This window comes from Bombus bifarius, unplaced genomic scaffold (genome assembly GCF_011952205.1).
Source record: "Bombus bifarius isolate JDL3187 unplaced genomic scaffold, Bbif_JDL3187 scf7180000008038, whole genome shotgun sequence".
NCBI classification, from domain to species: Eukaryota; Metazoa; Arthropoda; class Insecta; order Hymenoptera; family Apidae; genus Bombus; species Bombus bifarius.
Genome location: NW_022884408.1, coordinates 402,494 through 425,616, shown reverse-complemented (window position 1 = coordinate 425,616; position 23,123 = coordinate 402,494). Strand labels below are relative to the sequence as shown.

Sequence of the window (23,123 nt, the reverse complement as noted above, 5' to 3'; positions counted from 1 at the left end):
CTGTATTTAATAAAAATATAAATATAACAAGTATATTAGATGAAATATATATTTAACTTATTATATATCTAACAAGGAAGTCTGAATTTTCAAATAGATGTAGTAAATAGATATACATATACCGCGAAAATATATTCGTATTCTATAAGCAACCGTATCGTATTATGCATGTAAACAGATAGACGTGCATCTAGTTCGCAAATGATCGAAACGTATTCTGATTTGTATTCGCTGGCCGTGCAAGCCCAATCATTCTATTTGCCAGTGGATGAGACGAAATGAAATGAAATCCAGAAATTCGGCTTATTCTACTCGCGAACGCGTCGGCTTTATTACTTTCATAATAATCATTCGGATCCTCTATGGATAGAGCGACGAATGAATATCTGATTAATTTGTACTTGCTATGAATTTTCTACATTGTATTTCTCACAGAAATTGTTTGTATTAATGAATAAAATACGGTATAACACATTAAAAAACAAATTATGCAAGATAATTAAAGAATCGTTTATTTAGTTACATTCTGGATAGAAATAATATTTAATTGTTAATATTTAATCAAGTTTTTCTACAAAAATTCTACTGAAAATAGAAACTTTTATAGATTCCAAGAAAAATTCTATATACGTACATACATAAAAATTCTATAGGAAAATCTTTCTAGATTTAAGGTTAACTAACAATCTGGATCTAAATATTTGTTATTTTAATATTTATTTTAATATCCGCGCAAAATGCAATAGAAAAATACAGATGCTTCTTTGCATAAAAATATTGATCAAGATATTCTCTAATAGAAGTAAAGAACGTTTTCTTTTCAAATAGTTATTTCTCTTTCGAAACTATCCAAACTGTACTTTAAATACTTCACATACCCATAAAAACATCGATAGTATTTAAATTTTTCTTTTGTTTTGAAACATCTTGTATTTTAATACAGTTTTCTGACTACTATGTCACCTTTCCATTTTATTTTTGAAACAAATAACTTCCATCCATATATAATTTTAATTGCATATATTCCATCCATATATAATCCCTTCTTCTTTTGTATTTCGTATTCAATGAGTGAAGAAAATGATATAAACAATGAACATAATAATTCAGTGCAAAAGCCTCATTAGGTGGTAGATCTATTCTATACTTTATCTATGGTATAATTCTTAAAATCTCAAAGATCAACATCTATATAAGTTTCTTCTTATCTATGACATTATAGCAGTAGATGGCGTTCTGAGATAAATAGTATTAAGTTGTTTTTATATGATAATAAACGTATGAATTGGAAACATTCAATTTAATGAAAAATATTACAGTTAAAAAGAGTCTTTATTAATTTTATATTTCTTCATGGTGTATATATGTGGTTATGTTCCTAACAATAAATAACTACTTTTGTAGTTAACAATAACAATTATTGTTAATAATAACAATTATAACAATTATTATTACAATAACAATTGTAATAAATAACAAGAGTATGTTTCCTTATGATAAATATAAGGAAGATATCATATACTATTAAAAATGCAGAGAGAATTAAACGAAATAGTTGAAAAGTCATTACAAAAAGCTTACGATCATAATAGAACTGGGAACGTAGGAAAAGCATATGCATATTATACGGTTGTTGCAGAGCTATGTCCTCCAAAAAGATTAGAAATTGAAGAAGCATTTGTTAATGTTCTCTGTATGTTGTTATTTTATCAACAGTACTTTCTAAAGCCTAAAAATTTAAAAATGTTTTTATTTAAGGTCAATGGGGAATACAGTTAGCAGGTGAGAATAGATTTGCAGATGTTGTTTTATGTTACAAGCGTTCATTAGATATTTATCCAAACAATCCTCATATGTTAAATAATTTCGCAGCGCATCTCTTAAGGTAATTTAACTCATTGCTTGAATTAATGTATTATCAGTCAATTTAAAATTAATTTTTTGACGTGACAGATATCATGACCGCTAAAATTCCTTATAATGAGGAAAAAAACTATATTGTTAAAGGAATAATGATCCAATAGAGGCAATAAAATACTTAAGGAGAGCCCTGCAAGCGAATCCTAATTTTTTACCAGCAGAACGGAACTTGGAAAATGCATATAGCATGGCTGTAGATAGATGGCATTTTCCAATGTTAAATGACAAGCAGAGAAACATGGCATTTGAGTGTGTAATTCGCAAGAGAATTTCTCAAGGATATGATACTGTATTAGATGTAGGAACTGGTACAGGGTTATTAAGTTTATATGCACAGAATGCAGGTGCTAAAAAAATTTATGCCTGTGAATGTTCACCAGCAATGTTAAAAATTGCGGAGAAAGTATTTGAAACTAACAATGCCAGAGACATAATATTATTACCAAAACTTTCTTCAGACCTTGTAATCCCTACAGATATTGCAGAAAGGTTAGTTCTACGATAATAATAATAATAATATAATTAAACCAACAAAAAAGCTTTAATTTCATTCCTAATCTTTTAGAGTAAAATTAGTAGTTACAGAAACCTTTGATGCTGGTTTATTTGGAGAACATGTGATACCATCCATGATAAGCGTACATTCAAATGTTTTGGATAAGAATGGCATAGTAATACCAATGGGAGCTACACTTTACATAGCTGCTGTTGAATGTGAATATATAAGAAACAAATCAGCTGTGATGTTTGATAAAGTAAAACATTTTTGTCCTCTAAATTTTGATAATGTGTCTGTATTATTGGATGAGGAATACTACGATACAGACAATTTAAAAAATGTGGAAGTTAATTACATAGTAGAACCCACAGCATTTTTCACCATCAATTTCAACGACTTGTCAGACTTACAACAATTTAATACAGATGGAATAAAAAATATTATAGATATAACGTGTAAACGTAGTGGTACTATAGATGGTTTAATAACATGGTTTAAGTTACATCTTGATGAGGAAATAACAATAGACACTTCAGAAAAAAAATCATGTTGGCAAGTTGCCATTTTCCCTACAATACCAAAATCATTACAGAAAGGTGATGCAGTTGCAATTAAGGGAGAAATGTTGAAAGGAAAACTTAAATGCTCATATTCATCAAATAATTCTCAATGTGATAACTATGATCATAAATTTTTGTACCGTTTACCAAAAGAAGTCATAATGTTTTTAAATGATGTAGAGTACATAAAATTACTTACCGAGGTTAGCAAATCATTCACTAACAAAGAAATACACAGTATTTTAGATACTTCCCCATTTCCTATTTATGGATTAATATTACTAAAGGAAAACAAGCATAGCAATATTTTATACTACAAAAATGAAAATATAGCATTTCAACAATTTATCAAACAAATAGCAGAACAAAATGGTTTCAAGGATAAATTACGTATCATATCAAAATACAATCATATTTCCGATTCCTTAGATACTATATTTATTCATGATTTTGACATTAAAGGAGAATTGAGAGATTATAGTGAGGAATATAATCATGAATTTTTTCGGTAAGAATATATTCAAAAGCTGTGTAATTACATTTTATTTATAATGGAATGAAAATTTTAATACTTTTACAGATGTTTACTTAAACCAAATGGCATTTTGTTGCCTGAACAGATATTTTTTGTAGGTCAGCTTGTATTTTCAGATGACTTGCCAAATATGGTTTATGTAGAAGATAAAAATTTACAAGATATATCGACGTTTGCATTTAATACACCAAATTGTGAAAAGGTATATTTAAGAGATCTGTTTAATATGTTGGCTGTCAACATGTTAAGATAATTTCTGTATTCATACATAAAAATTAATACCAAATTACCTTATAATACTCCTTTACAGGAAACACATAATACTTTTAATAATACAACTTCTTATGGTATTGCACAATACATTAACGAATTTAAGGTAAAATATAAAATGTTATAATAAGACAATATAATTACAAATTTTTCGCCATGATATTATATACAATATTACAGATAAATCAAATTTTTGATTTGAATTCGAGTTTGTATTTATATGAAGCTTTATCCGATATAAATGTATTGATAGAAATGAGAGAAAATGAAGTTGCTGAACGTGTGATAAATTTTGGAAAAATAAGTGCAACTAATAATAAGTTATTACCAAATGCTTTAGTATGTTGGTACAAAGTCAAATTGACGTTAAATCATAATTATGATACAAAAAGAAATGGATCATTTATGAATCATATGGCAATATTACTAGAAGATGAATTAAAGAATTCCATTTTACAAGGTAACGAAGTATGTATAAAAGTTCTGCAAGGTGAAGATATAATTCGGGTAAAAGTAAAATGATTTTAAAAACACAATTTTTTATAATTATTACCAATTTTAAAATATACATTTTTTTTTACATTTTTCAATAATTTAAGTACATATAGTTCAATACAGATGAAAGTGTATATACTTATAATAAACTCTGTGCATATAAATACTGTAAAAAATGACTTACATTAAGTACTACAAAAATAAATTTAATATGAATTATATTCTCATACATCCCCTTCATGTAGTGTTATATAATAAAAATTATTTTATAAAAATAATATATATATTTTATAGCAATAATAAATAATTTATAATTTACTTTGTAAATTATCGTCTAGAAATTTACATATATGTGGTGCTACCCACTCAGGATAATTATTATGTACATCATGATTTCCTCTGACTTGAATTACAGTAAAAAGATCAGTTTTGTTAGTAATTAATGGTAATGTTTTTACTATTTGCGACAAAATGTTTACTCGTACAGAACTGTCCGCTATAATTATTAATGTTTTAGTTGTATATTTTTTAAAAATTTCCTTGTGTTGTTCCAGTGTAAAAAATGGTCTAACAACATGTCTTAATCTTGTATCACGATTAAATTTGTACAAATCACCAACCTTAGTGACTGCACGTTTAAATAAAGCTTCTGCAGCCTCCATTCTTAATGTCTCAAATCTTTTAAATTGCAAAGCATACATAATTTCATCTTTAGTATAAAGTATATTAGAATCTTTAGTATAAGCGTTTAAATTATATACATCTCGAATATAAGGAACAATATCCTTAACCAGAAAAGGTAGAAATCCATCGAGTGCTACAATTTTTTCAAGTCTTCCAGGGTACAAAATACTGAAATATGTTGCAATATGAGCTCCAAAACTGTGTCCAATATATATACAGGTTTGCCATTTTAGTGCATCCAAAACAAACAATATTGAATGGACATAATCAAAATAATGCAATGGCATTCCAGATGGCATTGGAGATGAGAGTCCATGCCCTGGCAAATCTATATTCACATATTGATATTTCTGTGGAAGGTGTTCAATTAACCTGTCAAATGTACCAGCATTGTCTAAAATACCATGCACCATTAGAACTCTTTTTTCTTTCAGAGATCCATAGATCTTGCCTGCAATATGACCCCATGGTACTGGGAATTTCACTTCTATTGATGTTCTTCCTTGATTCATATTAATTTTGGTAAAATATTTACTTTATACAAAATAATCCTTTTGTTATTTTATCTTCTTTTATGTTCAGTAAGACTAAAAATTCTTATTTTCGATTAATCTTAACTGTAACTATATAATAATACTAATACAAAATAATTACCATTGTAAATTATGTAGATGAAGGACTTGAATGAAATGTTAGAGTCCAAAGCTCAAAACGAATAATTTTACAAGTCACAAATACTTAACATAGTAATATAATGTACTAATCATATCCATAAAATATTGAGTGTATTACTTGATAAATAAATCCTATATTAGGAATATATATCTCATATTTACACTATTACAGAATACTGCAAAGAACATGATTTAACATTCTTTTTATTTGCATTTGATCATTTGATAATTAAAGTTAGATAGCTAATGAAACATGTTTAGGAAAAAAGTTACTATTTATTTCATAAAAACAGTGCAGTTTATTAGAAAAACAAAGACAATTGAAAATAATTATCGATGTTTTAAATGTTTCAATTGTTCTAAAACATAATGTCATAGCTTCTGTAAGTATATGTATATGTATGCATATATGTCGAATTATAATTGCATATTCATTTTCTTAGTATTGATTATCCTAGTTAGAAAATTAATAAACATAATTTGTACTAAAAGTATTTATTTCTTTACGAAAATTTAAACAAGAATGTTACCCTTAAAGTCTTAAAAATAATAATTATTATTATATATGTATACAAATTAATTATATATAATATATGACAATGTATTTAGTAAACAGTATATGAAAGTATCTCTGTTTGAGATATTCATAGTATGTCAGGCATGCACAAAATGAGAACCTCTTATCTTCCATGTTGATTTCTCACGACTCAATTTTCGGACAGTTTTCCCTATGCTTCAACCAATTTCGGTAATGGATGTCGAGATTTGTTTATATAATCTTGAATGAAACTTTTAGAATTTAAACATATAATATGCTAAACGAAGATGCACTAAACTTTATTTACACTCATATAACTTTATATTTGTATAAAATTAAATAAAAATGAATAATATTTTACATAATAACTTACTAATTTAAAAGATAGGAAAAAGGTTATATTTTTAACAATTATGTTTTTTGAGAATAAACGATCTCATTACAAATGGTTAGAATTATCAGAAAGGATCATTATTAAGAATAATAAAGTACCAAAATTGGTTATTTAAAATTTTATTATAAATAAACAAACTTATTGATAAATATGATAGAAAATAATTATAATTATAAAATAACCAATCTTCTCCCTACTTCCTCATTTTTCATCGTACCAGATTCTCGTTATTCAAAATAATAATAAATGGGAAATTAAAGTTTTGTATATACCGCCAAATTTGTATGATATCAATGATTGATATCAGGTGGCGTAACAATTTGCACACCACTTGAATATACAGGAGTTTTCTGGCTCTGCTTTGTCATGGACATGCAAGCTTCTAATGGTTCGTACTTGTTTTCCTACGCTATGTGATATGCTCGCGCGTTAAATTACATCGTAATTTATGATTCTGGGACTGAATACTTTACACAGGATATGGTGTATCTCCAAAGAGAAACTTCTTCTTTTGAAACATGTTTCCCAGTGGAAAAGGTTGAATAAATGTTGATTTTCAAAGCTTCGGCGTCGCTTTGAGAAATAAATCATATTGAGTTTTTTTTGCACATTTTATACGACATAGAATAGAATTCAGATGCGATAGAATCAATTCAAAAAACTGTTTTTGTGTAATAAATTACGTTCTGTATAGTAATTTGTTAAATGAATTCTCTTGCATGTACTAAAAATCCTTCGACCTATTAAGCATCATAATTTAATCGAAATTGCAGTATTTGTAGAATATACTTTGTCCTACATCAAATATTGTTCGTTCGATTGTAATATCCTGTTATTCGATACTAAAAGATATTAATATATATAATCTGTCTAAGAGTAATATTTCAATCATTATGTGAATATAGGAATGGATATTTGTATGAATTCAGTGTATGCTTCCATCCCTGGATTACCGGAACTAGGGATGGTATGGATGGGAGATATGATGGTACATGGAGAACCTACACATGAACTTATGTTGGATCCACGTCAAGCTGAAAGTCCTTTTTTTCCTCATGGTTCAAATCCGTATGAAAATATTAGAAATCACCAAATCGCACCTACAACTATGGTACGATATCTACCACCTCAGTTCCCTAATGAATGTTCAGAGCCTGATGAAGCTGTGGAAGCTGTCGATTCCCAGGAAATACAACAGGTAAACTCTAATCCTTTAAACACACATATTTTAATTTTACATTGTACCTATAAGTAATATGTACACAGTAATATTTACCATCATTATTTTTTCAGGAATATGATTCACAGTCTGAAAGACAAGAAATGACTGAATATTTGACATTAGAAGATTACATTGGTGACGAAGAACGAGAGCAAGTTGTAAACAATGCAGCAACACAAACTACTCAGGATAATCGCAATAGGAAAATAAAACCTATAAAGCATCCTGGATTGGTTTTAAAGACACCAATTGCATATCAACCACATACAGATTTAAATTTTATTCCCATTCGTAAGGATGGTATAGGTTAGATATAGAATTCAAGATCATAATTATAAATTCTAAATTTATTGATGTATAATTGTAAGCTTCTATTATCTTGTTATAGCTGTTTGCGAAAAATGTGGTGCTATTGGTGTGAAACATGCATTTTATACTAAAGAACGACGATTTTGTAGTAGAGCATGTGCAAGATCTTCAGAACATACAGCTCCTACTGCTGATTCTACATATAGTCCATCACATTCTGTAGAGGCACATGCATCTGTAAATTCAACTTCTCCAAGTGAATCTAAATTAACAAAGAATGTGAGTTACATGTAAAAATAAGTTTTTAAAAAAATGAAGAAGAAATCATACAATATTTTTTAAATATCTTAGGTCATAGTACAGGAAGAAACAGACATAAAAGAATCTTTTGAACTAGAGAAAGAGAAAGTTATATCAGAACCAGTAATGCCGGAGGATTTACCTGTAAGAAGAAAAAGAACTGCTGAAATGGCAGGTTCTTATGATTGGACCCCACAATTGACAGAACCTGGATTTTGTGCTGCTCCAGTATCTTGTTTTAAACATGTCAGTCTTCCATACAATGTTAATATAGTACTACATAACTTTTAATTTAGATTCTGATATTTTTGCTATTATACTTTGAATTTTGCATAGATTTTATTTCAATTTTTATGTTTCAGGCACCTATATCAGAAATATGGGATAATATCACAGTTGGTATGAAAGTAGAGGTGGAAAATACTGATTGCGACGAAGTATGTGAAGCTTTCCCAGATTCCTTTTGGGTTGCTACTGTGTTACGTATATCTGGATATAGAGCTTTGTTAAGGTATGAGGGTTTTGGACTCAATGATGATAAAGATTTTTGGGTATCTTTGTGCTCGAATGACATACACCCTGTAGGTTGGTGTGCAACCATTGGAAAACCTCTTATTCCACCTAATAGTAAGCAAACATTTATGATGCTTACATTGTTATGGATCCCCCTTTGTTTTTGTACAAAATTTGTAATAATGAATCATAATAATCCTTTACAGCAATTGCTGATAAGTACAAAGACTGGAAGGATTTTCTAATGAAACGATTGACAGGTGCAAGAACACTGCCAACTAATTTTTATAATAAAGTTAACGATAGTATGAAGTCGCGTTTTAGATGTGGATTTCACTTGGAAGTCGTAGATAAAAATAGAATCTCGCAAGTAAAAGTAGCAACGATACAAAAAATTGTGGGTAAACGATTACATGTACGATACTATGATTCACCACCCGAAGACAATGGCTTTTGGTGCCACGAAGATTCTCCTCTTATACATCCTGTTGGGTGGGCAAAACGGGTAGGACAAACGTTGGATGCATATCCTGAATATTTAGAACGTGTGTCAAAATCAAAATTGTGTGAAGACGACGCAACTGAAGACCTTTTCTATGTGCCAAAGAACCATCATGTACATCTTGGATACACATTTCGAGAAGGAATGAAAATAGAAGCCATTGATCCTCTTAATCTCTCTGCCATATGCGCAGCAACAATTATGCAAGTTTTAAAAGAAGATTATATAATGATCCGTATAGATAGTTATGATGAAGATGCAAGTGGTGCTGATTGGTTCTGCTATCATTCATGTTCACCTTGTATTTTTCCAATTGGATTTTGTTCTCAACATGGATTACCACTTACACCACCAAAGGGCTATGATCCTACTACATTTACATGGGATACATATTTAACAGAGACGAATACTATACCCGCTCCTGTGCAGTTATTTAATAGGGTAACTAAAGAAATAATTTTAATAATGTAATAAACGTTAGAAATAGTATTTTTCACAGAGGTAACAAATTTAAAAAATATTATAAAACCTTTATAGAAATACAAATTTTATAGGTTTTGTACTATTTATTATATTTTGTATTCATGTATAACTATATTCATTGCTTTTCAACATACAGAAATTTTCATTATAGGAAATACCTCAACATGGATTTATTGAAGGAATGAGGCTCGAAGCAGCTGATTTAATGGATCCTAGATTAGTTTGTGTTGCTACTATTACTAGGGTGATTGGAAGGTTATTAAGAGTACACTTTGATGGTTGGGAGGACGAATATGATCAATGGCTAGATTGTCAGAGTCCTGACATTTATCCAGTTGGATGGTGTGATTTGGTTGATCATAAATTAGAAGGGCCCCGTGTACTCAATAAAAACACTAGTCCTACTGGTAAATACTTGTTTCATATTCTAAAAAATGTAGTTTCATATTTTAACCCATTCATTGCCAGACAAATTTAGAGCATCTTGCACTAGGCGCCAAGATTTTATTTAAAAAAAAACATGGAATTTCACAAAATCTAATATTTAGTTGAGATATAGTACTAAAATGGTATTTACAGTAATTTGAAAATGAAAAAAACATTATGAGATAACTTGTAGTCGGCAGTCTTGGTACATACGCTTACTACGAGATATCTTGTTGGGAGTGAATGGATTAAAAATATTTTCCAGAGTGAGTTTTGTTTCAATGTTATTAATATATTTTTTACTATTCTTGTGTGCCAACTTCTGTTTTCTTTTTCTAATGTCATAAATGAACATGTTCATTTCATTTCTTAGTAAAATCACCAAGAGGCCTTAAACGTAAAGCTAAGAGAAAAGTGAAAAAAAGCAACAAAGTATCTTGCGCGAAAAACATTCTACCTCGGCACAGTGAACGTATTAGTACGGCTCGTGAACGCGAACGAGAAGTAGAGCCAGCCCAAGGAATAAAAATCGAAAGAGAACGTGACTTGGAAAGCTTACCAGAACAAAGAAACAGGGAACCAGAACCAGCAGAAGAACCAGCTGGACCTGATCAAACTTTACCTAGTCCTACCACTGGACAAGGTCAAGCATTAAATGATACTCAAAGTGAGATACAAAGCCCTCCACCACCAAAAGAACGAATTGCTACGTCGTACATTAATGTAAATATATTTTGATATTTTTATATTAGAGATGAATATTAATTAATGAATATTACTGATTGATTAGATGTAATATTAAATTTTTGAATTTCCAATCCTACATAAAATATTTTATATTTATATAGTAAATTAGTGAGAATAACGTCTCGACATTTATGCATTTAATATTAAACCTTGTTAAATTTTTGCTGAATTTCACATATAAAAAAGTTTTAAATATGAATATTTAAAGTAAATGGTATTTTCCAGGTAACGTCTGCTTCTAGCAAATACATCCCAAGGCTAGCAGATGGTGTTCAAAAGAGTTCTGAATCTGGTGATTTAGTGCCATCTGAGTGGAATGTGTTTGATGTTGCACAATTTCTTCGTGTTAATGATTGTGCAACATATTGCGATAATTTTAGTAAACGTAAGATAGATGGAAAAACTCTATTAACACTCACTAAGGACCAAATAATAGACCTAACCGGTTTTAAAGTTGGGCCTTCTTTAAAGATATATGATCTTATTCAACAATTGAAAATCAAAGTGAATCCAGCTCAGGAAAGGTTGAAATTAGGATTGAAAAAATTATTATAACAAAGATAGTACATAGATAATACCATGAATAAGTTCCATCATTGCATACAAATAAACATGGATTTACAGGTAAGGCATATAGATGCAAATAATTAAAAATTCATATTTCATCATGGTTATATACAGTATTTGTTATATACTTTATTAATAAAATGTGTATGTGTATGTATATAAATATACATATACATATATGCATACACATATGAAATTAGGGAAAGGTAAAGGTAGAGATCCTGCTCTATCACTTAGGATGTAAATTTGGAAAGAATACCATTTATTTAAAAGAGAAAAAGAAAAAAGCCACAAAAAGACAAAAGTATGAGATATTTTGTTTTGGAAAATAGTTAAATATTATAAATTAAAAATATAATTTGAAACTTATTTATTTATGCATTTATACACGTTCATTGGGGGTTAGGTTAAAATTGGTGTTTGATAAAATATTAGTTTTAATTTGAATGTTTTTTATAAAATCAATTCTTACAAAATCTGACTATCTGTAAATTACTTTTTGACGTAACAGAAATTGGAATACCAAACTACTTCTTTGTAAATTAAAATACAATACAGTAGTTATTTTAATGCTTGCAAATAGATAAATGAATTCCAGAACTGAATGAAACATATTTAATACATATTTATAATTTCATGGAGCTTGGACTAAAACTAACGTGGTATTTGGTAGAGAATACAAGATTTATTTTATATTAATATTTACATGTATATATAAATTTCTACATAAAATATCAAGAGAAATTCATGCATACATATTGCATTTAAACATTCTTATGTATATCAGAAGTTATTTTATTATTCTGACAACATTTCTTTTACAACGCCGTTATTTGTAAATCCATGCTTTCACATTGCACTAAATTGATTACAGATGCATGAACCACATTAAGAAAAAAGATACTAATGTATATTTAAAGATTTTTTTAAACAAACAGAAAGTTAAAGGGTGTAATTTAAAAGGGGAAAAATTTAGAAGTAAATCAACAAAGATATATAATATTTAATACGAAAAAGTAAAAAAGAAGGTAGTAAAAATAAATCATAAAGTACAAATTAGTTTCCGAGTATCAATTCATTACAGCTTCAATCATATTTGCCTTGACGATATCATTCGCAATACTAAATTAGTTTTATATATTTTAATAGATTTGTTGATTTACTCTCTACTGTAATCAAGAGCTACGCGTCTGTACATAATTAAATAAAAAACGGAACGGTCAACTTCTAATCTTGTAAATATAGCATTTAGCACAGTATTAGGTTTAGCTCATTTTTTTTGAAAAAGAAAGAGGATAAAGAGAATGTAACCACAGTGTAAAAGAAGCATAACTATTAGAAAGTGGTTGATGCATTTGTATAACACATATTGTATCTATATGTAGCTTTATAATCATTACAGTAAAGTAAATCAAACCAGTCGAGTAAAGTCTAAGACTGATTTGTCTTAGGCTCTTTAAATACTATTTTTAGTACGATAGGGTAACATTGTTACTCTCTTTATTTATTCAATATCTTGGAATCTCATGAGGTACCAATTCAATTTGGTTCCTGAACGTTTTCTTAGCAGTTAATTGATATAAGGTTGGATATTTGACTAATAATCACTTAGATTTTATTGTGACAATACTTGTTTCTGTTTATTATGTTGATTAGCTATTTAGCTATTTTTATTAATTTGGAGAAATATTATATGTCTATATCTGCTGATCGAAAGAAAAGTAGTAAAAGTTTTCTTGAAATCATCATTGTGTACAAATTGGGAGGCATTATAAATAGTGTTATAATTATAAACTGACAAAATTTGGGTTCTGCTTTAAATACACTAATCACATTACTGTGAGTACAAAAGGAGAAAAAACAATATTACTTACAAATTAAAAATACAAATAATAACAGATTTCTACGTGTTATATCAATCAATTTTAGTTTGAGAACAAAATAACGTCCGTTGTAAAATTTAACACTTAGCCAACCGAATAGCGGAGATCTCCCCTCTGTGAAGAACAACGCTGCATGACCGAACGGGGAGATCTCTCTTTTTGACTTTAGCAACGCGTTTTCTTCTTTTTTTTTTTGTTATCAGTTATTGTTTAGCTGGATATGTTCCCAATTAATTGCGCCATTTTTTCTGCTTTTATAAAGTACAGCATATAATAAAATACACCAATTTAGTAGTGCTAAAATTAATTAAAAAACTACACTATCAGTTATGACTAAATAAAGTTACAGTCGAACGGTACCACACTGTAAAAAAATATTAAAATGCATTATGAATGTTTAATTTCACGTTCAAGTCGTGTTATTTATCTTCAGTCATCTTTAATGTCTTTAATTCTACCTATATCTTTTATGCTTTTAATATATATTTTTAATTTGATGTTTTGTATAAACAATATGTGAAATCGTTAAATAAAATCATTACCGCAAAATATAATTAATCACTTAAATAATTTTTAGACTTCTTTGTTTTTTAAGTAGTGAATATTAGTCCTTGATACTTGGAAAAATGCGCGGTGGCTAAGTGTTAACATAATATAAAAATCCAATATAAAAATATTAATTTTTTCGGAAGAAATTTTTTAAATTTTTTGTTCAATTTTGAAATGTGAATATTACAAAAAAATTTTGTTCTGGTTAACACGTTGAATGCCACGGGGGTCATCGGTAACCGTTGCGCCAAGATTTGTAGAAATACATAATTTGAACAAATGTCAATAGTTATAAATTTTTTATTATTACCATCGTTACTACAATGGTATGACGAAATTAATGCTGTATAAAACATATAAAAATAGTTTTATTTATACATGAAATGTAGATCTATTATGTGCGTCCCCCGTTAGTGGCTGTCGAACATGGGAAAAACCTGCTTTTTCCGTGTTTTACTTTAATGAACAATAACCCTAAGGAATGTTTCGACTTGGAAGATGTTTGATTAATATTATAAGTATTATATATTTATTATATATTATATATTTGAATAAGTATGACCGAAGGATGGATTATGGTTTATGGTAGGTCCCGGGGCGTAACAACATAGAACAATTACTTAGCAACGCGAAGAAACAATATGAGATAATTGATAATCGTAAAAAATAAGTGAATCGCGCGAAATCGCATTTCAGCGCCACGGTGGTCACCGGTGACCTCAGTGAGATAAATTCATTAATGATGATTATACGCCGTAACATATCTCTTGTAGGTAATGTTTCAACATCATACGTATCGCATAATAAAAAATTCATCGTGGCGCCACGGGCAATCCCTGTAAAACTAGCGTGGCATTCAACGTGTTAAACAAATTATCTGTTTTATAATGATCAGATAATTTCAAATATATAAACGTACTAAGGACGAAAAATCCAAACGATACATGTATTTATGCCAATTTTTTTATACGAATCATCGAGCATTTGAATAATACTACATATTAATTCAAATAGAATCGAGCAAAGTCTAAATGTGCACCTTTTCTGAAAAAGATATTACATATAATCAGCCAAATAGCGCTGATTACGTAGCTGTTTTATAAGGTATTAGTAAAAATGCTTCGTGATTTCATATTTACATACGTATCATATATGCGTTCTGCGTAAGCCATCAATTTGGCCGAGGAACTCATATATGTGTTTGGCGAAAACTGATAGAGCCGAAAGACTCATATATGTGTCCCACGTAAATGCGTCGCTATGAGCGACAAACTTATATACGCGTTCGGAGAAAACAACTGATAGAACCAAAAGACTCATATGTGTGTCATTTTATTTATCCTGTGGAGAATCTGTGCATGTACATATGTCTAGAATTTGACATCTTGGAATGTTATGAACGAAAATCGCGTCTAAGCAGAAATGTGCGCTGGCAATTTTAAATGACTATCGTAGCAGCAGCTCGGCCCCATGGTACGGTTGACTTCGAACTGTCTCGTCCGCAAAGGGTTAAAGACATATTTTAAACATGAGATCAAGACGAAATTTACTTATATTTCCAAAGTTGCAAATCAAGAAATTCAAGATAGAATCAACCATTTTCCGGATTAATGAATGAAATAGAGTAAGAGAACGAGGATCGAAAAAACTTAATATTATTTTCATTTACTAAACTGGATTTAAGGCGTATTCATAGTTATCTTTCATAGTTATCTTTCTAAATCATAACAATATAAAACCCTCATTTTTTACGATGTAATGTATAATTAATATAAACAATAACTATGAATACAGTCTCTAAATATTATTTTAGCCTGTCATTATATCAGAGTATGAAAAAGAAATTCCGCAGATAATCAACAGTATTTATCGATAATGGTAAAATAGGTTCAGAAGTGAGAACATCTTTTATTTCCTCTTTTTATTTGTAAGTTCATCACTACTATATTTCATTTTATAGAATTAAAGAAAGAATGATTACGAAAATAAATGTTTTTCACATATATTGTATAAAAAAAACTATTTGCAAATAATGATGGAAGTACATTGTTTATATTAAATCATCTGAGTGTTTGTATTTCGGTTGCCGTTCCGTTATTTTTGCATGTGCAATCGTCGACCGCCAGATGGCATTGGCTGCACGACTTTTCACAATTTATCGATTTAAACAAGCTTATCGCAATTTTTATAGTAAAATTATTTGAAGAATATTTTATCGAAATCTTATTTATGGAAAATCAAATTATTTAGAGAGTCTTAGGAAAGTTATTAATTTCTAGTAATCGACGAAACTAATTTACATAAGATCTTGTTGAAATGTATTATTTTTTATACTTATATTTTTATCTTTCACACATTGATAGAGAAACATTCGAAAAATGTAGCAATTTGTGAACGAAGACAGTGCATTAAGATCGTTTACAACTTTACAATAGAAATTATACATACATACATAGTTAAAAATACAAATAGTCAGTTTAAATTATAAAATTACTTTATTTTAATATTCAAAATACGGATAAATTGTTAATGAATATAGTAGAACATTTTTTATTTATTATATTGGTTTACACATAGTTTTGATTTTTGATTATTCATCTCTGCGTCGACATCGAGAAATGCAGAACGAGGGACTTGGGATGTATGATACGTGCGAGGAAGCAGCGAATTTTTATTGTCAACTTTCGTATCGTGTAACATTGCGCAGAGAGCTCGTTGAAGGACCAGGATAGAAGGTTGTTGGATGTGTACGCGCGCGGTCACGGCTATACAAATGGTTGGGGGTTAGTGTGCGTGGGTTTAGTTTCGCGCAGGTGGGGGAAGTGGGGGAGACTGGCGTATTCTATGGGCGGGGCCTCTGCCAGCTGGCAGATGTTTCCCGCGCGGCCGCACCATTCCTCTAGCGTAAACCTACGCAACGTGAAAGTAGTCCCTTCTAAAGCAATAAATATTTCTAACAATAGCTCACCAAGCAGACAGCTAACCACGCCAGTGATTCGACGTATGGCAGTAGATAATCTGCATGCAACTACCTGCGGAAAACCGTAAAAACTTGGTGCGAAACTGAAGATGAGCTGATGTGCGATTGGTCCAAAGAGAGTCATTGTTCAGGGCAGAGTATCATGTAGCGTTCACCCTAACCGCGTACACTAAACTTGTCATGAGTGCCTCGAAAACGCTTCTCCAACGTTCGACGCTGTGAATCACGTCTATGTTGCTGTGCTTCGTGGAAACATAAACTAGATTGAGACAACAAACCACCGTGTGATTATATTTTCGTTTCTGCATATCGTTTCTACAGTGCGCGAGTGTTATTTGCCTCAAGTTTCATGACAAAGTTTAGCATGTGCCACGTGATGATTCGGTGTACATGGACGGAATGATTTGCTTCGTGACAAGATTCGTGAGATGATTTATTTGAAATGTAGTATTAGTTTATGCAACATCGGACATTACTTATCGTAATTTTCGATACATTAAACGAACATATATAATTAATCAAGAGTGTTGTCGTGTAAACGCGATAAAAATAATTGGTGTTAAAAAATAAAGGATTTCTAGGGTATATAAGATTTGAGAAAAAATTTGTAGTAGAAAGTGGCAGATGTCCAAAGGGGCGTCGGATGAACCATAGGTGTTGACGGCACTGAAGCCGGCGGCGGAGTGATTCGCGGTACTCTGTGGGGGCCCTCAGCTGTTTCCCGCCAAAGATCGCCATTACAAAACGCGTTCGGGCGTTGTGTGTGCGCCGCGCGGAGTGGCTGTCCCGTGGACAAATCTCGGTGCGTGCCACCGCGGTCTAAAAAGTTAATTAACGAGTTCCGTGGAGGATTTGCGTCACGTTTGCGTGAAGTGTGCGCGTCGATTTTTTTCGAGTGGAGTGCTGCGAAAGAGAGAGAAGCCCGTCGTCTTTTCGCTGCCGTGACGACGGCTGCTGGGACGGTGCGGGATCGCGCGGCGGGATTCTCAGTGCTGCGGACCAACGAGATATGTCAGTGTTTGGTGGCGAGGATCGTATTCTGCTCGAGGAAATTGTCGAAACCACCGAGGAACAGGAAACCAATTTGTGCGGGTGAGTCTTTCTCTCATTGATCACAGAAAAAAACGACGATGTGGAAAACGTGAAATTGCTAGGAATGTGCACGGCCATGTGTCGACTGGGAAAACTCGTACCGAGTTACATATGCGTTCGCGTGTACGTCAGCGTTATGTAGTATATAGAGCGGTGTGGTTTGACACGCCACGTCATTTATGACTTCAATTCTGGGAGTGCGAACCGCGAAATATGATGGCTGAGTCAAGAATCACCCATGTCATTTTTATCATTAAATCCAAATTTATCTAATTTTGTTTCGTAAATACTGCGTCTAAAATGAGTGACTAAGATGTCTAAGATGTCGCATGCGTCGGATCGCGAGGGTTAAATACACGTAACGTATTTTTCGTGAATTTTGACCGAGATGACACGAATTTGTCAGCAAAGGAAGGCGTGCTCGTCTTCCTTATCAAGTCATGCCGATTCTAACAACGTTCAGCGGCAACTCTTTCTGTTCGCCATCTCAGTCGTTGTTAGCATCGACGTCGACGTCGCGGTGGCATTGGCGAGGCTTGTAATCGTGACACGGACGTAAAACGTGTGTACAATACAAACAAAATCCTAGTAGTCTCTCGATAGCCAGCTGTCGCGAAGCCGGCCGGCCGGCCAGCCGGCCGGCACAATAGTCTTCGCATTATACGATGCTACTACGTGATATTTCTTTGAGTTATAAATTGGAGACTTCTTTCTTTCCTTGAAGTTAGTGTTTATTTTTGTTGTTGGAATAATCGATAGAGGCAAATTGGGAAATATTTTGCGAGATTGTGTCAAACCGGACCTTCCATGCGTTCACGCCCAAACAAGCATGGCGCGGGAGTCACTGCCGATATATCATTTGTTTTCTAACAATATAAATGTAGAATTATTGCGAAGAATTGTAGATTTTGATATTTTACATAGTGTACTTTTTCGTCTTATTTAATTATTTGTGATATTAGTAAATGACAAATAGATGTTAAATTTTGTTATAGCTTGTGTAAATTAATTTTCGTTATTTTCAAATATTTGTATATCACACAATATTCTAGGAAAATTATAAGAATGTTTTTCATTGTCGTATATTACGTAAATTAATTTTAGTTATTGATGTTTTTGAATATTCATATATCAGAGTACTCTATCGTATAGTATATTATATTCTAAGAAAATTGTAGTAATTTGCTATGACGAGCGTAATATAAACAGTAACTGGATGGCTACGACGCGGTGTCGCTATTAATCGCTTTCTTAGAACGTTATCTCTGAACAGGTTTAAAATGCATATACGGTACTCGCGTTTGCATTAGCTCTCTATATGTTCGTTCCCCTCGCGACGGTGTTGCCATCATGAAATCTGTCATCAATTTAACATCATGAAATCATCAATCAACAGAAGTATCATTAAAAAATTGTGAAAAACACATTCTATTTAAGACGTAATGAGTACGACGCAAATTTAAATTGGCACGCAGTTTTATATTATGTTCATGGATATGAATTGAATATCATAGAAATTACAGAATTGGGACAAAATGTAGAACAGATATGTAAAGCTTTTTATAATATAGAGAAACGAAGGAACAATTTCTCCCTATACACAATTCTAAAAATTCCACGAATTCTGGAAAACCATTTCGTAATATTACGTATATGTATATGTAAAGTTTTACAATATAGAGATAAATTTTTATTATCATGGCGTAAATATTGCATGAAATAGACAGAACTTATTCCACCATATAGAATTCTGTAAATTTTTCAAACTCTGAAAAAGCTTTTCGCAACATTACACATATGCAAAATTTCACAGTATACAGATAAACATCGTATGAATCAAAGCAAACTTTTCTTTCAATACACAATGCTGAGATTTCTTTAGATTATTGTTTACACCAGGGTTGAAACTAAGTGGCGTGGTTTTTAGTATCTCTTTGCAGCAGTTATAGAGAAAAAGGATGTAAAAAGAAGGGAAAAAACAAAAGGACGAGGAAAGCAAGTTCCTTTGTATACGGCCGAGTGACCGACAGACCAGCCAGGTTATACTATGTGCGTTACGTAAAGCCACGTTTGTTGCACAATAATGGGTCTCTATAAATAACTCGAAGCATGCCGCATCGGCGCGACTTCTTGTTTACATACGCTCATCACCGCGCTGCATTACGTTCACTTACACTTTACACGGATAGGCTTCGATCTATCGTGTCTAGGCTAAACGTGTGTAAATCGTGTTCAAGGTACACAGTCTGCTCGCGTGTAGTTGTGAAATTCGCGAACGTTGACTACTTGTCGATATTACACCAGGCACAGCGCCTCGTATGCTTTCTTTGTCCGTTTGGTTGCGCGACGTGCACGCGATAACGCGCGTAGGTAATGCGAGAAACTACTACAGACGATATGCGTGTAACAATATATATATGTATGTGTGTGCGCCCGCGCGCGAGCGCACACACACACACATGGTGTAAAGGAAAGCTGTACAGTGTACGCCATAATTGATATAGAGCTTGAATGAAGAAACGAGGGAAGACGAACGATTTTACATGTGTATGAAAGGCTCGTTGGAGGTATCAAGCGTAAATCATTGCATTAATGCACGCGGCATACCTTACGTTCACGCTCGCGGTATGTTTATGTCTACTTCTTTTTTCTTGTTTTTGGTGGTTAGATCGGTATGAGTGAATAATGATGAATGTAGGTATGATGGCGAGCATGTAAATAGGGAATATGTTTATTTGAAAATTTAAGCATAATTGTGTTAAGCAATGTCACCATTCAAATATATGTATAAATACATTTGAGTAAAAGTTCTACATCGACGATCTAACATTACTTTTTCTTAATTTTGCTTTACGTCTATGCGTAGATTTCCGTTATATTTTTACTAACAAAGAATGACAGCAGTTTGCATTTTAACTACATATGTAGAAATTTAAATCTAATTTATTTTGCTACGAAATTAAAATTATACTATATGGTCAGATAACATTATACCATATCAAGAAAAACTTGAAATAAAAAACAGATTAAAAGCGTACCCGTTTATACTTAAAATAAAATACAATATTTAGTATGTAACAAACGAAGAAAGTAATTTTGTATCATTATCTCATTGATGGGTATGATGATGGGTATTTAGGTACTTGATCAATTTTTGACTTACTTTTTTACGTAGAAACATTTCCTTTCTGCATGTGATTGCTGAAATACCCCACGATATAAAATATTGACCACTATCAGTAGACGCACCGTGTGCGTCAATATCAGTAAATGCGTAAATGTTATATCGTCATTCGCAATATTTTTTGGTCTTACTTCTTTTCCATTTGAAAAGTGAAAAGGATAGTCGGATTATTACGAGAACATCTGATATGTGTTTATCCTTTCATCACACGATCCAGTGTATCAGCTGATTAAACGTTTTGCTATTACATAATCGAGCACGATTGATACATACTTCACCGATCATGATAAATTTTCTCTCTCTCGCGGTTTATCGCTGCTTTGTACGCTAATCAAACGTTTCACATATATATGCAATGTGTCATTTAGTCGTTGAAACGATGCGTCATGAATTTATAATTATATAGTCGGATAATTATTGTCAAATATTAGTCACTTAAGGCGTTTCGATGTTTTTACACTGCTCGAAGCGTAGATGGAAATGACATTGTAGATTTAAACGATTGAATGATTAAACACTGTGTTATACGTTTCACGGTGTAGAGTTAATATTTTTATTATGCATATGTAATATCATATCAATTTGTTAAAACGTATAAGACAGCACAATAACTACTTTATAGAAAGATGAGTTATTCTATAAAAATATTTAAACATGTATTTTAATATAGCAATAGAAATATCGTATTTGCGTAGTCTTATGTTTTCTTATATTTATATTTTCTGTCGACCTTGTTTTACTTTTAAAACAGTATTTGATTAATCTTCTCGCTATACAATATAATAACTTTGCGTCGAAATGTTGGAATTTAAAAGTCTAGAGATTTAGGAATCGAAGAGTAGAATTTCATAATAATAAAAATAGCTTTGTATGCTATAGGTGTACGAAAACTTTTATAACTTTCCTCCACTCTCTCATTGCCTACCAGTTATCGACTTTATTTCTCTTTTGATCGCTGCAACCATCAAGAAAACATCAATCACGGTCGGTTCTAACAAAGTTAGGTTACATATTATTGGGTCATTAATTTATAAAAAAAATATTGAGTTACCGTCCACCCACCACTTAGTTTTTTCTCTATGACATGTTTTACACACACGTACACACAAAGCACAGATATAATTAATGTCGCTCGATGCCCTATCGATTTTCTTTCAGTATTTACGTCAGCTAAACCTTTGTCGGTGTGCGTGTCATGCTGTACTTATTAGTTATTATCACCACATCGTTTATCAAGCGTTGGAAAATAAAACTCGCTCGGCTGATGGTACTTTTTCGTTCGCTCGTTTGCACGACTTAATAAATCGGTCGAGCCAATCCTGACCACGGTCAACGTGATTGCACCATATCGTACGTAGTTGCCTTTTTACGTATACATGTGCTTATAACACATCTAGGTATATACACGTATTATGTACATAGTATTACGAGTAGCGATGGGATCAAGTTCAATGCGTACAAATCAAATCCACTATTCAAGGTAGTTAGCTTCATACGGTTCGAAGGGAACTTGTAAGATATAGTCAAGTATTCGATCTTTACAAACTATTCTCGAACTTCGGATACTGAACTTTTAAATTTGCAAATTTCGAAATACTCGAACTTCTACACTTTCAAATTTCCAAACTGAAAAGTTACTGCGATAGTTCTATATACGTTTGAATTTGCGACTTACATACTTCATCCTGTGATTAGTTACGAGTAGCCAATTAGAGCAACAAAGACAGCTGAATGAACTGCACAGGAAATAAGAAAGAGAGATAAAGAGTTTGAATTGCGCATTGCGCTTGCACCAGG

The 23,123-nt window shown here is 31.5% G+C and overlaps 4 protein-coding genes across 12 annotated transcripts in view; 3 read left to right on the top strand and 1 right to left on the bottom strand.

The window, feature by feature from the left end:
• The first annotated feature begins 1,456 nt into the window (after positions 1-1,456).
• On the top strand, positions 1,457-4,500 carry LOC117207572 (protein arginine N-methyltransferase 9-like). 4 transcript variants are annotated; one of them, XM_033447900.1, is made up of 8 exons: positions 1,457-1,693; positions 1,759-1,782; positions 1,873-1,885; positions 2,008-2,409; positions 2,486-3,487; positions 3,560-3,716; positions 3,825-3,890; positions 3,965-4,500. In XM_033447900.1, exons 1-8 carry the CDS (start codon positions 1,531-1,533, stop codon positions 4,304-4,306), a joined length of 2,169 nt encoding a protein of 722 aa, XP_033303791.1. In that variant the 5' UTR covers positions 1,457-1,530; the 3' UTR covers positions 4,307-4,500. The 4 variants fall into 4 exon arrangements, with proteins under 4 accessions (XP_033303791.1, XP_033303790.1, XP_033303792.1 ...); XM_033447899.1 differs by having other exon boundaries at positions 1,759-1,885; XM_033447901.1 differs by lacking the exon at positions 1,873-1,885 and having other exon boundaries at positions 1,553-1,693.
• Positions 4,498-5,550, bottom strand: LOC117207574 (serine hydrolase-like protein). The gene has a single exon (XM_033447906.1). It carries the CDS (start codon positions 5,473-5,475, stop codon positions 4,588-4,590), a length of 888 nt encoding a protein of 295 aa, XP_033303797.1. The 5' UTR covers positions 5,476-5,550; the 3' UTR covers positions 4,498-4,587.
• Positions 5,551-6,877: 1,327 nt separating this feature from the next.
• On the top strand, positions 6,878-13,539 carry LOC117207570 (polycomb protein Sfmbt-like). Of its 4 annotated transcripts, none has more exons than XM_033447895.1 (10): positions 6,878-6,957; positions 7,475-7,767; positions 7,863-8,097; positions 8,180-8,379; positions 8,452-8,646; positions 8,763-9,027; positions 9,120-9,856; positions 10,050-10,305; positions 10,698-11,047; positions 11,297-13,539. In XM_033447895.1, exons 1-10 carry the CDS (start codon positions 6,936-6,938, stop codon positions 11,624-11,626), a joined length of 2,883 nt encoding a protein of 960 aa, XP_033303786.1. In that variant the 5' UTR covers positions 6,878-6,935; the 3' UTR covers positions 11,627-13,539. The 4 variants fall into 4 exon arrangements, with proteins under 4 accessions (XP_033303786.1, XP_033303788.1, XP_033303789.1 ...); XM_033447897.1 differs by having other exon boundaries at positions 6,887-6,957; positions 7,499-7,767; XM_033447898.1 differs by lacking the exon at positions 6,878-6,957 and adding an exon at positions 6,964-7,106 and having other exon boundaries at positions 7,499-7,767.
• Positions 13,540-16,921: 3,382 nt separating this feature from the next.
• LOC117207573 (helix-loop-helix protein 11) overlaps positions 16,922-23,123 on the top strand; it is a 149,529-nt gene continuing 143,327 nt past the window's right edge. For 2 of the 3 annotated variants that reach the window (XR_004487555.1, XM_033447904.1), the window contains exon 1: positions 16,931-18,142. Coding sequence is in view for 2 of the 3 variants with exons in the window: in XM_033447904.1 (XP_033303795.1) it covers positions 18,060-18,142 (83 nt within the window). In the remaining variant the exon portion in view is untranslated. Of the gene's footprint in view, positions 18,143-23,123 lie in introns of all 3 variants that reach the window. The other variant, XM_033447905.1, reaches the window with a different exon arrangement.